At 44.8% G+C, this 15284-nt stretch overlaps 1 protein-coding gene across 2 annotated transcripts in view; it reads left to right on the plus strand.

Annotated features, from left to right (window-relative positions):
• Positions 1-3698: 3698 nt before the first annotated feature.
• Positions 3699-15284, plus strand: part of LOC132767385 (histone-arginine methyltransferase CARM1-like) — a 74460-nt gene continuing 62874 nt past the window's right edge. For both annotated transcript variants that reach the window (XM_060762269.2, XM_060762270.2), the window contains exon 1: positions 3699-4107. In XM_060762269.2, the coding sequence (XP_060618252.2) occupies positions 3960-4107 (148 nt within the window). In that variant the 5' untranslated portion in view covers positions 3699-3959. The remainder of the gene's footprint in view (positions 4108-15284) is intronic.

Below are 15284 nucleotides of genomic sequence, written 5' to 3' on the forward strand. Positions count from 1 at the left end.
TGCTCAAATATTTGCCAGAATTGTAAAAAAAATTCCTAAGAATGATATCAATTTTATTTAAGTACCTGATTTTATACTCTTCCTTGTTAAGGAAAAATATTTTGTCAAAGTGGTGTTGCCAGTAGCTTATTAACTTTTTAAAGGCAATAACTAGATGGTGGATTTTTTTAAGATACATAATTAGTTACTTTTATTTTTAAAAAATGTAAAGAGTAGCACTCTGTATTGTATTATGTTGTGAGCCGCTTTGGGTTCTGTTAGGGAGAAAAGCAGGAGATAATAAAGAATTATTATTATTATTATTATTTGATGCATAACAAAATTAGTACACAGCAAACAAGATCACTATGCTAACTTTTGTATTTGATCACATGTCGAACACTTCCCAAGTGTCTAGGACTGTGTGATGTATCAATGATTAATGCATGCAGATCCAAGTAGGGTGGCCTTTTGCAGCTGACAGATGGTGATTTTGTCAGTGCCAATTGTTTTTAAGTGCAGGCCAAAGCCTTAAGGCACTGCACCCAGTGTGCCAATTACCACTGGGACCACCTTTACTGTCTTGTGCCAGAGTCTTTGCAGTTCTGTTAGCAGTTAATATACTCCCAACTCAAGAACAGAAAGCGAAATGTTGGTGGGCAGGAAAAGAAATTTAAAGATGGGCTTAAAGCCAACTTTTAAAACTGTGGCATAGACACCGAGAACTGGGAAGCCCTGGTCCTTGAGCGCTCTATTTGGAGGTCAGCTGTGGCCAGCAGTGCTGTGGAATTAGAAGAGGCAGGAATGGAGAGTGAAAGGGAGAAATGTCCCAAGAGGAAGGTGCATCAAGCCAACCCTGACTGGAACCACTTTCCACCTGGAAACCGATGTCCTCACTGCGGGAGAACATGCGGATGAAGAATAGGGCTCCACAATCCCTTGTGTACCCACTGCCAAGACATGGCACTTGGAAGGCCTAAGTAAGTATAAATAAAGATGTGTTGTTATTATTATTATTACTACTGTTATTTGTCACAGGCACATGGTATTTGTGGCACAAGTTCCGATGATGATGATCATCATCATCATTTTACTGACACAAAAACAGTATGTCACAGCAAATGAGATCTATATGCTGGATTTTGTATCACAAAATTACAAATGTGTGATGTATTATTATTATTATTTGAAACACAAGAGGGGTCCACAGCAGACACTCTGCTGGCTGTTATATTGGATCATATGTCAGACACTTCCCAAGTGTCTAGGACTGTGTGATGTATCGGTGAATAATGCATGCAGATCCCAGTAAGGTGGCCTTCTGCAGCTGGCAGCTGGCAATTTTGTCAGTGCCGATAGTGTTTAAGTGCAGGCCAAGGTCTTTAGGCACTGCACCCAGTGTGCCGATCACTGGGACAACAGTATTATTATTATTATTATTATTATTATTATTATTATTATTATACTGATACAAAGCCACAGTATGTCACAGCAAACAAGATCTATATGCTGGATTTCATATCACAAAATCACAAGTCGAACACTTCCCAAGCGTCTAGGACTGTGTGATGTATTTTCAAATGATGCGTGCAGATCCAAGTAAGGTGGCCTTTTGCAGTTGACAGATCATGATTTTATCAGTGTTGATTGTTTCCAAATGCCGGCTGAGATCTTTTGGCATGGCACCCAGTGTGCCAATGACCACTGGGACCACCTGGACTGATTATTATTATTATTATTATTAGTTGAAACACAAGATGACTCCACAGCAGACACTCCACTGGCTGTTGTATTGGATCACTCGTCAGACACTTCCCAAGTATCTAGGACTGTGTGATGTATCGGCGAATAATGCGTGCAGATCCCAGTAAGATGGCCTTCTGCAGCTGGCAGATGGTAATTTTGTCAGTGCCAATAGTGTTTAAGTGCAGACCAAGGTCTTTAGGCATTGCACCCAGTGTGCCAATCACCACTAGGACCACCTTTACTGGTTCGTGCCAGTGTTTTTGCAGTTTGATTTTTAAATCCATATCATGTCAGCTTTTCCAGTTGTTTCTCTGCAATTATTATTATTATTATTATTATTTGAAACACAACAAGATGAGTCCACAGCAGACACTCTGCTGGCTATTGACTTGGATCACACATCGGACACTTCCCAAGTGTCTAGGACTGTGTGATGTATCAGTGATTTTTTTTTGTGTCGCGTCGGAAGCAACTTGAGAAACTGCAAGTCACTTCTGGTGTGAGAGAATTGGCAGTCTGCAAGGACGTTGCCCAGGGGATGCCCGGATGATTTGATGTTTTTATCATCCTTGGGGGAGGCTTCTCTCATGTCCCTGTATGAGGAGCTGGAGCTGATAGAGGGAGCTCATACACCTCTCCCCAGTTTCGAACCTGTGACCTGTCGGTCTTTAATCCTGCCGGCACAGGGGTTTAACCCACTGCACCACCGGGGGCGAATAATGCGTGCAAATCCCAGTAAGGTGGTCTTTTGCAGCTGGCAGATGGTAATTTTGTCAGCGCTGATTGTGTATAAGGATAATGAGTCTGGATTCTGATTCTATTGATGAGACGTGATGGATTTGTTATATTGATCTTGATATTGATGTTTGTTGTTTAATTACTTGTTTATTATTGCTTTAAATAACCAATGATTTTGTACTATGTATATTGAAACTGTGTTGTTAACCGCTCTGAGTCGCCTAAGGGCTGAGAAGAGCGGTATACAAATAAAGTAAATAAATAAAGAAGTGCATGGCAAAGTCTTTAGGCAATGCACCCAGTGTGCTGATCACCACTGAGACCACCTTTAATGGTTTGTGCCAGAGTCGTCGCCATCTTCTTCTTCTTCTTCTTCTTCTGCTTATTATTATTATTATTATTATTATTATTGGGTTGTTGTAGGTTTTTCTGGGCTATATGGCCATATTCTGGAGGCAATTTTTCTCCTGACGTTTTGCCTGCATCTATGGCAAGCATCCTCAGAGGTAGTGAGGTCTGTTGGAAGTAGGAAAAATGGGTTTATATATCTGTGGAATAACCAGGGTGAAACAAAGGACTTTTGTCTGCTGGGGCTAGGTGTGAATGTTTCAGCTGATCACCTTGATTAGCATTCAATGGCCTGGAAGCACCTGGGGGAATCTCTTGTTGAGAGTGATTTTATGTGCCTGTTTGTTTCCCCTCTGTTGTTTTGCTGTTGTAATTTTTGAGTTTTTTAATACTGGTAGCCAGATTTTGTTCATCTTCATGGTTTCCTCCTTTCTGTTGAAATTGTCCACATGCTTGTGGATTTCAATGGCTTCTCTGTGTAGTCTGACATGGTGGTTGTGAGAGTGGTCCAGCACTTCTGTGTTCTCAAATAATATGCTGTGTCCAGGTTGGTTCATCAGGTGCTCTGCTATGGCTGACTTCTCTGGCTGAAGTAGTCTGCAGTGCCTTTCATGTTCCTTGATGCGTGTCTGGGTGCTGCGTTTGGTGGTCCCTATGTAGACTTGTAGACTTCGACAATACATTATTATTATTATTATTATTATTATTATTATTATTATTATTATTATTATTATTATTATTATTATTATTATTATTATTATATGCACCCCTAGTGATGTCACTAGTTTTCACTGCTGGGGACGAGTGTTGTTCCTACGACCCCCGGTAGGTGTCGCTGCGCGCTTCTACAAACGCATGCGCTTCCCTCCCCCCCCCCCCTTTCCATCCGTGCGTGCGCTCTCCCGCCAATCCCTTGTGGTTGGAAAGGTTTTCACAGGGAAGGCCCAAGTCGAGAGAAAGGGGGAGGGAGGAGAGGAGGAGTAAGGAAGCGGGAAAGAGGAAGCTTCGCCGCCAATGCCAGCGCCGGGCCGGAGGCGCCTCTCAGATGGAGAGCGGGCTCTTGGGGGAAGCCCAGCCTGCGTTCGGGGGCGGCTTAGCGGCGAGAGCTGCCTTCCTCCTCCTCCTCCTCCTCCTCGTCCTGCGGGGCCATGGCTGCCGAGCAGTACAGCGTGAGGCTGCTCCTGCTCAGCGAAGAGCAGCTCCTGCGCGGCCCGCCCCGCTCCGACCAGAAGGCGCCGCTCCGCCTGCAGCTCCAGCCCCGCGAGGAGGGCAGCGCCGAGGTCGCCGCCACTGACGGTGAAGTAGACCCAGCCTGCGCTGATGCTGCTGCTGCTTGGCTCGTGACGCGTGCACTTGCTCTCCGCAGCCAATGCAATTGAACTGCCCCCTGGCTCAAGGCTGTGCGGTCCAGGGAATTGTAGTTCGGTTGTGCAACCCTACAACTCCCCAGGAAACCACAGTATTGAGCCATGCATGGGAACGTGGGGATGAACTGCATTCATTCTATGGTGTAGAAGAGGTATGGGTAAACTTGAGCCCTCCAGGTGTTTGGAGGTTCAACTCCCATCATTCCTAATAGCTTCAGGCCCCTTCGGGGGGGGGGGGGGAAGGAAGGGACCTGAAGCTATTAGGAATGATAGGAGTTGAAGCCTCAAACACCTGGAGGGCCCAAGTTTGCCCATACCTGGTGTAGATTCACCTCTTCTACACCCACCTCTCTAGACAAGGAAAGTGCAGCTGAGTCTCACTTGAGGTTGTCTGGAACAGAGTTTATGTGGTTTGTTGTTATTATGATAGTCGTGATTCGTTTTGGATTTTTACTTATTTATTTCGTATCAAAAGCATTGCGTAAATTAGTATAAAACCGATAAAAATAGAAGGCGCGCAGGTGGCTAAATATCTTTTGACTGAAAAACGGGTAACAGCAATGGCATTGTCTGTAGCCTCCAACAATTCTTCCTCTGTACATGAGGAAGGGCCTAGTGGACAAGCATACAGATGCGGAGTTGTCTGCTCTGCTCCACAGTCACACAAGGTGTGGGATTGTTTTATGTAGTGCCATTTTGCCAGGTTGTCTTTTGATCTGCCCACTCCGCTTCTGAGTCTGTTCAGAGACTTCCAAGTTGCCCATTCTTGGTTTGCCCTAGAGGAAGACCCTCACGGGGGGGGGGGGGGGATCTAATTGGGATTTCCTGGTTTAGCTGCCCAGAGGGATACCTTTGCTGTTGCTGCTGGGACGCCAAGAGGAGTGGTAGTTCTCATGAAGCTTTTCCTTGATTTGAATCTACTGGGATGAGGCTGGTAGCCATGTACTGGGTAGCTTTCACAGTGTTCAATTAGTTGTCTTGGATTTTGATAGACACTTTGATTATATTTCTTCTTACCTGGTATCTTCAGCTCCATTTTGGCCTTCTCCTGGAAGGATGATTCAAGGCCCAAGGCTTTGCGAGGCAGAGCATTTCCCTCCAAACCTTCCTCACACAGTTCAAGACCTGGCTTTTCTGACAAGCAAACCTTCAACCATGTTTAGACTGTCTAATAATACATACAAGGACCTTTAGATACTTTAATAGCACTTTAATAGCACAATTCTGAGATTGAATACTGTTGTTTGATCTACAGCAATTGCCGTGTTTTATTGTTTTTACTGTGAATTTTTTGCCCCCCCCCCCCCCCCATGGGGAAGCAAGTTGAACTTGCTGACCAAAAGTTTGGTGGTTCAAATCTGGGGAGTGGGGTGAGCTCCCGCTGTTAGCCCCATCTTCTGCCAACCTAGCAGTCCAAAAACATGGAAATGTGAGTAGATCAGTGGGTACCTTCGGCAGGAAGGTAACGGCGCTCTATGCAGTCATGCCGGCCACATGACCTTGGGGGTGTCTATGGACAATGCCGGCTCTTCGGCTTACAAATGGAGATGAGCACCACCCCCCAGAGTCGGACACGACGAGACTTAATGTCAGGGGAAGCCCTTACCTTTACTGTGAATTTATGATGTTGCGTTGACTGTTTATTGTCTGTGTTTTGTTTTGTGCTTGTTGTATTTTGCATGTCACACCTTGAGTGTTCTGTGAGCTGCCCCGAGTCCCTCTGGGAGATGGTGGTGAGATAGAAATAAAAGGTTGTTGTTGTTACCCTTTGTATTGTTTGCCTTGGATTGATCCGTTGAAGGCCAAGTGTGGAAAGCTGCCTTGTGGCTTAAATTAAATCCATGTATGTTTGTGTGACTTCCGAGTTATCTGTCGATTTATGATGAGCCCATGAATTTCACAGGGTTTTCTTAGGCAAGGAATACTCAGAGGTGGTTTTGCCATCTTCCTTCCTTCCTCCCTCGGAAATGTAGCATACAACACCTGGGGGTCCCTTAAACTGGCTTGCTACATCTGAGGGCCCTTCCACACAGCCATATAAACCAGAATATCAAGGCAGAAAATCACAGAGCTGCTTTGAACTGGGTTATTTGAGTCCACACTGCCATATATTCCAGTTCAAAGCAGAAAATGTAGGATTTTATTCAGCTGTGTGGAAGGGGCCTGAGGGGTAAAGGTAACTGTGCCACCTGCTTTTGGCAGAAGAAAATCTCCTTGGTGTTTTCACATTTTGTATCCCCAAATCTCAGATGACTGGTATGAGCTGAAAGAGGAGGGGGGAAGTGGAGTGTGGCTTGGCCATCACTGTTTATTTAGTGCTCTGCATGTTCCTGCTTGCAAGTCTGCAGCACGTAAACTGAGCACAGCATCCAGAGATCTTTGTCCAGGTTACAATTTTGGGCAGCTCTTACTATACAATTCCCACTTGGGCTTTGATACATAAAATGCTGTTTCAAGATGCCTCTATAGCAGTGTTTCTCAACCTTCCTAATGCCTTGACCCCTTAATGCCGTTGCTCATGTTGTGGTGACTCCCCAACCGTAAAATTATTTTAGTTGCTACTTCATTTTGCTACTGTCAAGAATCGTAATGTAGATATCTGATATGCAGGATGTATTCTCATTCACTGGACCAAATTGGGCACAAATACCTGATATACCCACATTTGAATACTGGTGGAGTTGGGGGTGGTGGTGGATTGATTTTGTCATTTGGGAGTTGTACTTGCTGGGATTTATAGTTAACCTACAATCAAAGAGCATTCTGGATTCCATCAATATTAGACTTGAACCAAGCTTGGCACACAAAACTCTCATGACCAACAGAACATACTGGAAGGGTTGGTGGGCATTGACCTTGAGTTTTGGAGTTGTAGTTCACCTACATCCAGAGAGCAATGTGGACTCAATGATTTATCTGGACCAAACATGGCATGAATACTCTATATGCCCAAATGTGAACACTGGTGGAGTTTGGGGGAAATAGACCTTGACATTTAGAAGTTGTAGTTGCTGGGATTTATAGTCCACCTACAGTAAAAGAGCATTCTGAACACCACCAATGATAGAATTGGGCCAAACTTCCCACACAGAACCTCCATGCCTTTAAGAGACTCGCTGGCGTGAGCCTCTCTCCAACCTCACACGCTTTCCCTCGCCCACATATGTGCACCAGCAGCCATGCGCCAAGCACGGCTGCTCTTCCCTCCACACTTGGAGACTCAGAAACAGCCCTCCCCTTGACTGAGAGGCCAGCCAATCACAGCAGAAGAGAGCTTTAGGTGAGAGATTTGCCGTCTGTGTCCAAGAAGAGAAGGACAGGCAGAGAGATCTTCAGCCTCCTCTGCCAAAGTGGTTTGTTTCTAAGACCATTAGAAATATATGTTGGTATTTGGCAACCCCTCTGAAACTCCCTCGTGACCCCCTCCGTGGCCCTGACTCCCAGGTTGAGAAACGCTGCTCTATACTGTAGAGTCAATTCAGTTTGGCCTCATTTTACCTGCTATGGTTCATAGGAGATGAAGTTGGTCTCTCTGTCTTCTCTGCCAAAGGCTGCTTGTGCAACTCCAAACTACGACTTCTCAGATTCCATAGCATTGAATCATGGCAGTTGAAGTGGTGTCCAACTGCATTCATTCTACAGTGTAGATCCTCCCACCTTTCAGAAGAAGGGAGAGTGGTTGTAAGTTAGCACACTTTCATGTTAACACGACAACCTAGCAGTTTTCTCATATGCAGCTGCAGCCAATAGCTGTACAAACAGAATATCAACAACCGGAGATTGAAAGGAAATATTGTGAGCCCAACCTTGCACTTATTGAGTGTAGTACAGTGGATACTCAATCACATTATTTATATAAATCCATGGATTCTCAGGTCCCATTATTTATAATGGCATACTGAAATGGTGTCCCTTACATAAAATGGCAGAATCAAGGTTTATTTTTTGGCATTTTAAATATATATTTGAATAGTTGAATCTGTGGATATATAGGGCTGACTATATCAATTTCTGCCCAATGTAGAAAGACAGGGAAGATGGCAAGCAGCTCATACTATGAAGGGTGAATTGAGTCTATAGCATACATGAGCAAACTTTGGCCCTCCAGATGTTTTGTACTTCAACTCTCACAATTCCCAACAGACTGTAGTTAGGAATTGTGGGAGTTGAAGTCCAAAACACCTAGAGGGCTGAAGTTAGCCCATGTGTGGTCTATATAGTCTTGTCATTTGCTGATTTGGCATGTTGACTAGTCAACCTATTGTTGGAAGTGGAAACAGCAATACAGTCTTCCCTCGCTACTTCGCGGTTCGTTTTTATCGGACTCACTGTTTTGCGGGATTTTGAAGGGAGGCAGGCAGGTGCCCTTGGGATGGGCCGGGAGGCAGGTAAGGAAGCGCGGGTAAGAAAATAATACATAAAATATATAAAATAATGTATAAATGTTAAAATTAATATGGTGTCACTACTTCACGGATTTTCACTTATTGTGGGTGGTCCTGGAATGGAACCTCCGTGATAAGTGAGAAAACACTGTGCTGTTATTTGTACCTGAGGCATATTTATGTAGCATAATCCAGGAGGTTGTCAGATTGTATTTTTCTGTCCATGTGTTTTCTTTGCTCTGGACTGTGGTCAGTTGAAGATTACCAGAACTCTCCAAATACATTTGTACTTGGTTTGCAAGCTATACTATAACCCTGGAGATCAGGATTCAATTCTTGACCCAGCCATGAAAACCCATGCAGTGTTCTTCTTCAGGTCATAGCACTCAGCCCCAGAAAACCCCTTGACAGGGTCGTCTTAGGGTTGCTCTAAGTCAGATATGACTTGAAGGCACACAACAACAGAGGGTTGTATTTGGTTTCCCCTTAGTGCTAAGTGTTTTATTGTTCATACACTGGTTGAAATTATTTTGTAGGTCTACTGTTTATAATATCCCAATTAGCACTTGGACATCATACAAAGAGGTTAGTTTGGGGGCTAAATGGGGTAAGCCCCAGCCTTATGAGGTGAGCCAAATTGAAGCAAAGTGTTACAAGCCAAACTTAATTTGTTTGCCGTATTTTGAGACCTGAGAACATACCTATGGAGGACTTGTAAATATAACCCATAGAGCAGACATAGGCAAACTTTGGGCCTCTAGTTGTTTTGGACTTAAACTCCCACAATTCCTAGCAGCCAGTAGGTAGGAAACCAAACATTTGTAATGGATGAAGAAGAAGCTGTGATGTTACCTCCAGGTTGTTGTCCCAGGCTGATCATTTGCTAAAATAAATGTAAGGATGCTTATAGCTATGTAACAGGGGCTTAAAATATGTCAGTGTTCAAGGATATTACCCTTAGAAAGCTTGTAATGTTATAAATATGTAATGTTATAAATACAGGATGCCCTATACATGTTACGCAATAAGATGTAATGAAAGCATGTGCCCAGTGACATGGCCATGTTTTTCCTGTGGGTCCCCAGGTGTTTTGGCCCACAACTCCCAGAAATCCCAGCCAGTTTACCAGCTGTTAGGATTTCTGAGAGTTGAAGGCCAGCAAAAAATATTGACCCACAGGTTGAGAACCACTGCTATAGAACATATCTTGTTCATAACTTGGGGACTGCCTGTATTGTCCTAAATGATGTTATAGAGCCTACTAGTTCTCCCATATAAAGATCCTGCAATTCCAAGACTTAAGAATGTTTAAGTGGAGTGTTGATGTTAACTTGGCTTGTCTAGATTTTCCAACTACCACAAGTTGGGTACCAAGACACAATCCAAATTAGCTGAGTTTGGAACCATTCCTGGTTTGGGGTGAACTTGGTGAACTCACCAACTCCAGCTACATTTATTTAGAAGTGTCCTAGCAGATCCAGAACTGTGTTGGGTCACTCTAATCGGAATCAACATCTCAATGACCTTTTCCTCTTAATGCCAAATTTTTGGAACAAAGAATTTATGGCCTATTTGTAACTCCAATCACAGTGTAGTTATTTTATTCTCCTAAGATGACCTCTACCAAGCAATGGGGTGAGGCGACCTTCTGTAAGAGTCAGTCTTCTAGGAGGCAGAGATTTTTCAAGGCATGAACTGATGTCAAAATAATGTAACAGGCTTTGGCTGTCATGGATGGTGGACACAATCAGAGTACATTTTCAACCAATGCAGTGTCATGGGCTGTCACTTCCTTTCTCTCCCAGCCGGTCTCTACTGCTAGCCTCTTAGACAGGAAGTCTGCTGCCTTGAAAATTGGTTAAACATCCAACTTACCTTCTTTGCCAACCGTTAAATTAATACTACAGTTAGACTTAATAAATCACAAAAATGGCAGCAGATGTTCAGAAACGTTTAAAGGGGGAATAGTGGAATGTTAAAGCAGGGTGTAGAACTTTAAATAAAATGGGAGATAAAATATCCCCTTAAAAATGACATTTTAATATTTGTGTTTCATTATAAAACTACTTTTTAGGCATGAATGACACCTGAACAAAACATTGTATCCTTAAATTTTGTTATATGTTCGCAATTCATGATGAAAGGTTTTGAATTAAAACTAGTTCTCTTATCAAAGATCCTGATGTGTATGAAACATTTTTTTAATTGTAAAGGTATTTTCAGTACCTTTTTTCAGTGTAGATAAGAATGAATTTCACAAATATTGAGATAATTTGGAAGAAATTATTAAAATAGGATATATAAGGAGTAATTAGTAGGGAAAAGACTCATTTGATTCTTTTGGAGGTGGTATTTTATTACTGGGAGCAATCCAGGATTGCAGCATATTTATGTCATTTTCTTAGATTTTATAGTACTTTGCTTTCTGAAATAAGTTTAAAAGTGATGCTAATAATTTTAAAATATAGAAAACACTGTAAAAGAGTCATTCTAATTAAGCAAGAAAAAATTATGCAAAGTTAATATATACCAATATAGTATAATATTAGAATCACAAGCTATGTGATATAGTATTTGTGCAAATTTAGAATTATGCAGACATAATGCGGAAATCTTATCTAGAGATTTGGGTTATGCTTAGTGACTATTTCTTTATACAGTGTGACCCGCTGTATCAATGATGTATGCATTTCCCAGACTTAGCGTGAAAACACAGAAAAACACAAAATTACAGATAATAGCTAGTCCTGTTGAAATAATGGATTTCTGCCCCAGAGTCATGCTGGTGGATCTAGAAAAGGCCCAGAGAGGACATACTTCATCAGACAGAGATAAGTGAAACTATAAATATATTTCCCGCAGGATATAGGACTCATACTGTACCATGCTTATTGCTTTACTTTCTATATTGAAGTCTAGGGGAATTATTATCAATGCACCTATTAAAGCAGTGGTTCCCCACGTTTTTTGACCAGGGACCGCTTGATCAGGGACTACTTGACTGGGGACCACTCTCCAACGTTAGTACCAAAAGAGTTAGGAATCAATTTTTGGTCAGCTTTATATTTGGTTTGGTTATTTGGGGTGCTGATTCAGAAAATTGTATTGGATAGACCACATCGGCTCTAGATTCTGATACAGAACATAGTCCATCCAGTAGTTGCCATCTGCTCGTCCACAGAAAACCATATTTAATAATCTAGAGTGGATGTGGTCTATCCAATGCAATTTTTTGAATCGGTACCCCAAATAATTCCAGGAACAGGCCTAAAAGATAACAAGGTGCCCCCGTTTCCAGGCTCTACGTGGAACGGCTTCGCACAGGGGGAAGGAGGAGGAGGAAAAGCAGCAGTTAGGAGGCTTGTTGTTGTGCCTTTTGTGGGTAGTCAGCCTCTCCCCTCCTGACATCCCTGTTGCCTTGGCACTATAATAGGGTTTCTCGAGACCAGTCATTCTCGTTGCAATGTTGTAAGGGTGAGGACCTTATTTTAGTTCTTGGGGACTACTAGTTGGAAACCACTGTATTAAAGCAACCTGTACTATTTGTTGTTTTCATCTGGTACACGGCTTTATAAATTATAATGACAAAATAAACAATGTGTAGCAAATGCATTAGACCAGACCGAATAGTTTTAAGAAAAAAAGACTTTAAGAATCTACTGTCTTTCTTCAATTCTAAGATGCCATTGATTGTAAGATGCACTCTCATTTCACACACACACACACATCTAAAAAGCACCTGCGATTCTAAGATGCACCCCATTTTTAGAGATGTTTAGAGATGCATCTTAGAACTGGGAAAGTACAATTCTTTTTATAGAGGTTTTTTATCTAGTTACTTGTATTGAATAAGTCTTGTGTGAATTTCCCATGTTCTTCCATTGCAACATACAGTGCATTTTAGAAAAACACTGACATATTCCAGTGAACAAAAAGGTGTAATAACTAATCTGTGGATCACGACACGGAAATAAAATCTTTAATACAACTAGTTTTGAAAAGAGTTTGGTTATTCGAATGGGATCACACACACTTGTAGCAAACCACTTTTTCCTGCATGTACCCAAAGCAGCTCTGTAATGCAGTTTTGGATATATTTTCTATTTTAAAGAAAGAAAAAGTAGCATATTTCCTTGGGATGATGACATAGCTCTCTAAATTCCGGCCAAAGTAGATTGCAGCACACTTCCAGAAATACCATTTCAAAAGTATGGCTGAAACTGGCTTAGATGCAGGCTGGGGATTTGAGGAAGAGGTTAGTGAACTACCTACTAGGCCTGTCGGTTTTAGTTCGTTAATTCGTTAATTCGTAATTAAATCGTTATTTTAACCATATCCGAAGCGATTTCAAAACATATTTTTAAACCCGGAAGGGTTTAAAAATATCGAAACAGCAGCCCCATTTTTTTTACGAGCTTCAGCTCGTGTCGTTAATGGGATGGAGGCTGCTGTGCTGACTGAGTGCTGCTGCTGGTGCCTGGGAGCCAATCCGGCGCTCCCAAGCACCCCAGCAGTGCACCGCGCCCCCCTCCTCCTCCTCACAAGCTCACAAGCGGCCTCCGCGCGCCATCCGGCTTCTGCGCCCTCCTCCTCCTCCTCCCTAGCACTTCCTGCAACACAGCTGGGAGGAAGAGGAGGAGGGCGCAGAAGCCGGAGCCCCGCGCGCCATCCGGCTTCTGCGCCCTCCTCCTCCTCCTCCCAGCTGTGTTGCAGGAAGTGCTAGGGAGGAGGAGGAGGAGGGTGCAGAAGCCGGAGCCCCCGCGCGCCATCCGGCTTCTGCGCCCTCCTCCTCCTCCTCCCAGCTGTGTTGCAGGAAGTGCTAGGGAGGAGGAGGAGGAGGGCGCAGAAGCCGGATGGCGCGCGGGGGCTCCGGCTTCTGCGCCCTCCTCCTCCTCCTCCCAGCTGTGTTGCAGGAAGTGCTAGGGAGGAGGAGGAGGAGGGCGCAGAAGCCGGATGGCGCGCGGGGGCTCCGGCTTCTGCGCCCTCCTCCTCCTCCTCCTCCCAGCTGTGTTGCAGGAAGTGCTAGGGAGGAGGAGGAGGAGGGCGCAGAAGCCGGAGCCCCCGCGCGCCATCCGGCTTCTGCGCCGTCCTCCTCCTCCTCCCAGCTGTGTTGCAGGAAGTGCTAGGGAGGAGGAGGAGGAGGGCGCAGAAGCCGGAGCCCCCGCGCGCCATCCGGCTTCTGCGCCCTCCTCCTCCTCCTCCCAGCTGTGTTGCAGGAAGTGCTAGGGAGGAGGAGGAGAAGGGCGCAGAAGCCGGAGCCCCCGCGCGCCATCCGGCTTCTGCGCCCTCCTCCTCCTCCTCCCTAGCACTTCCTGCAACACAGCTGGGAGGAGGAGGAGGAGGGCGCAGAAGCCGGAGCCCCCGCGCGCCATCCGGCTTCTGCGCCCTCCTCCTCCTCCTCCCTAGCACTTCCTGCAACACAGCTGGGAGGAGGAGGAGGAGGGCGCAGAAGCCGGAGCCCCCGCGCGCCATCCGGCTTCTGCGCCCTCCTCCTCCTCCTCCCAGCTGTGTTGCAGGAAGTGCTAGGGAGGAGGAGGAGGAGGGCGCAGAAGCCGGAGCCCCCGCGCGCCATCCGGCTTCTGCGCCCTCCTCCTCCTCCTCCCAGCTGTGTTGCAGGAAGTGCTAGGGAGGAGGAGGAGGAGGGCGCAGAAGCCGGATGGCGCGCGGGGGCTCCGGCTTCTGCGCCCTCCTCCTCCTCCTCCCAGCTGTGTTGCAGGAAGTGCTAGGGAGGAGGAGGAGGAGGGCGCAGAAGCCGGAGCCCCCGCGCGCCATCCGGCTTCTGCGCCCTCCTCCTCCTCCTCCCTAGCACTTCCTGCAACACAGCTGGGAGGAGGAGGAGGAGGGCGCAGAAGCCGGAGCCCCCGCGCGCCATCCGGATGGCTCGCGCGCGCTCACCCGAGGAGGAGGAGGAGGAGGAGGGCGCAGGAGCCGGAGCCGGATGGCGCGCGGAGGCCGCTTGTGTGAGTTTTCAGGGCTGTATGTATGACCATGTTCCAGAAGCATTCTCTCCTGACATTTTGCCCACATCTATGGCAGGCATCCTCAGAGGTCTGTTGGAAACTAGGCCTGTTTGATCAAGAAAAAAAATTGATATTTAAAATACTAGGCAAATGGAGTTTAAAAAATGTTTTGTAAATATTTACGAAATTTCGTAAATAACAAAACATTTTTTTGGAAAGTTTTGTAAATATTTTAAATATCGAAACAAAAAAACACCCCAATTACGAATCGATTTTAGAAACAAATTTTTTTCTTGATCAAACAGGCCTACTACCTACCTTCAAAGAAGGGAGATGTTCAAGTTCAACACTTACTAGAAGAAAAACTTCAAAGCTTCAGTTTTGCAGCTTCAGGAAAGCAAAGTAAATTTATGTGAGAAGGACAACAATATTGCTAACAGGAAAAGGTACAGTAAGCTAAAATGTAAGAAAATCCAGCATTGTTTATTTGGATACTCTGTTACAGGGAACACTTACAAGGTAAAAGTGGAACTGGGTTGTTGTATGGTCATGTTTCAAAAGCATCCTCTCCTGACGTTTCGCCCACATCTGTGGCAGGCATCCTCAGAGGTTGTGAGGTCTGTTGGAAACTAGAAAAATGGGGTTTATATCTCTGAGGAATTTCTTGTTTGTTTGAGGTTGGTGTGAATGTTGCAATTGGCCACCTTGATTAGCATTTAATGCCCTAGCAGTTTCAAGGTTGGGCTTCTTACTGCCTGGGG

This window comes from Anolis sagrei, chromosome 2, assembly GCF_037176765.1.
Source record: "Anolis sagrei isolate rAnoSag1 chromosome 2, rAnoSag1.mat, whole genome shotgun sequence".
Classification (NCBI taxonomy): Eukaryota; Metazoa; Chordata; class Lepidosauria; order Squamata; family Dactyloidae; genus Anolis; species Anolis sagrei.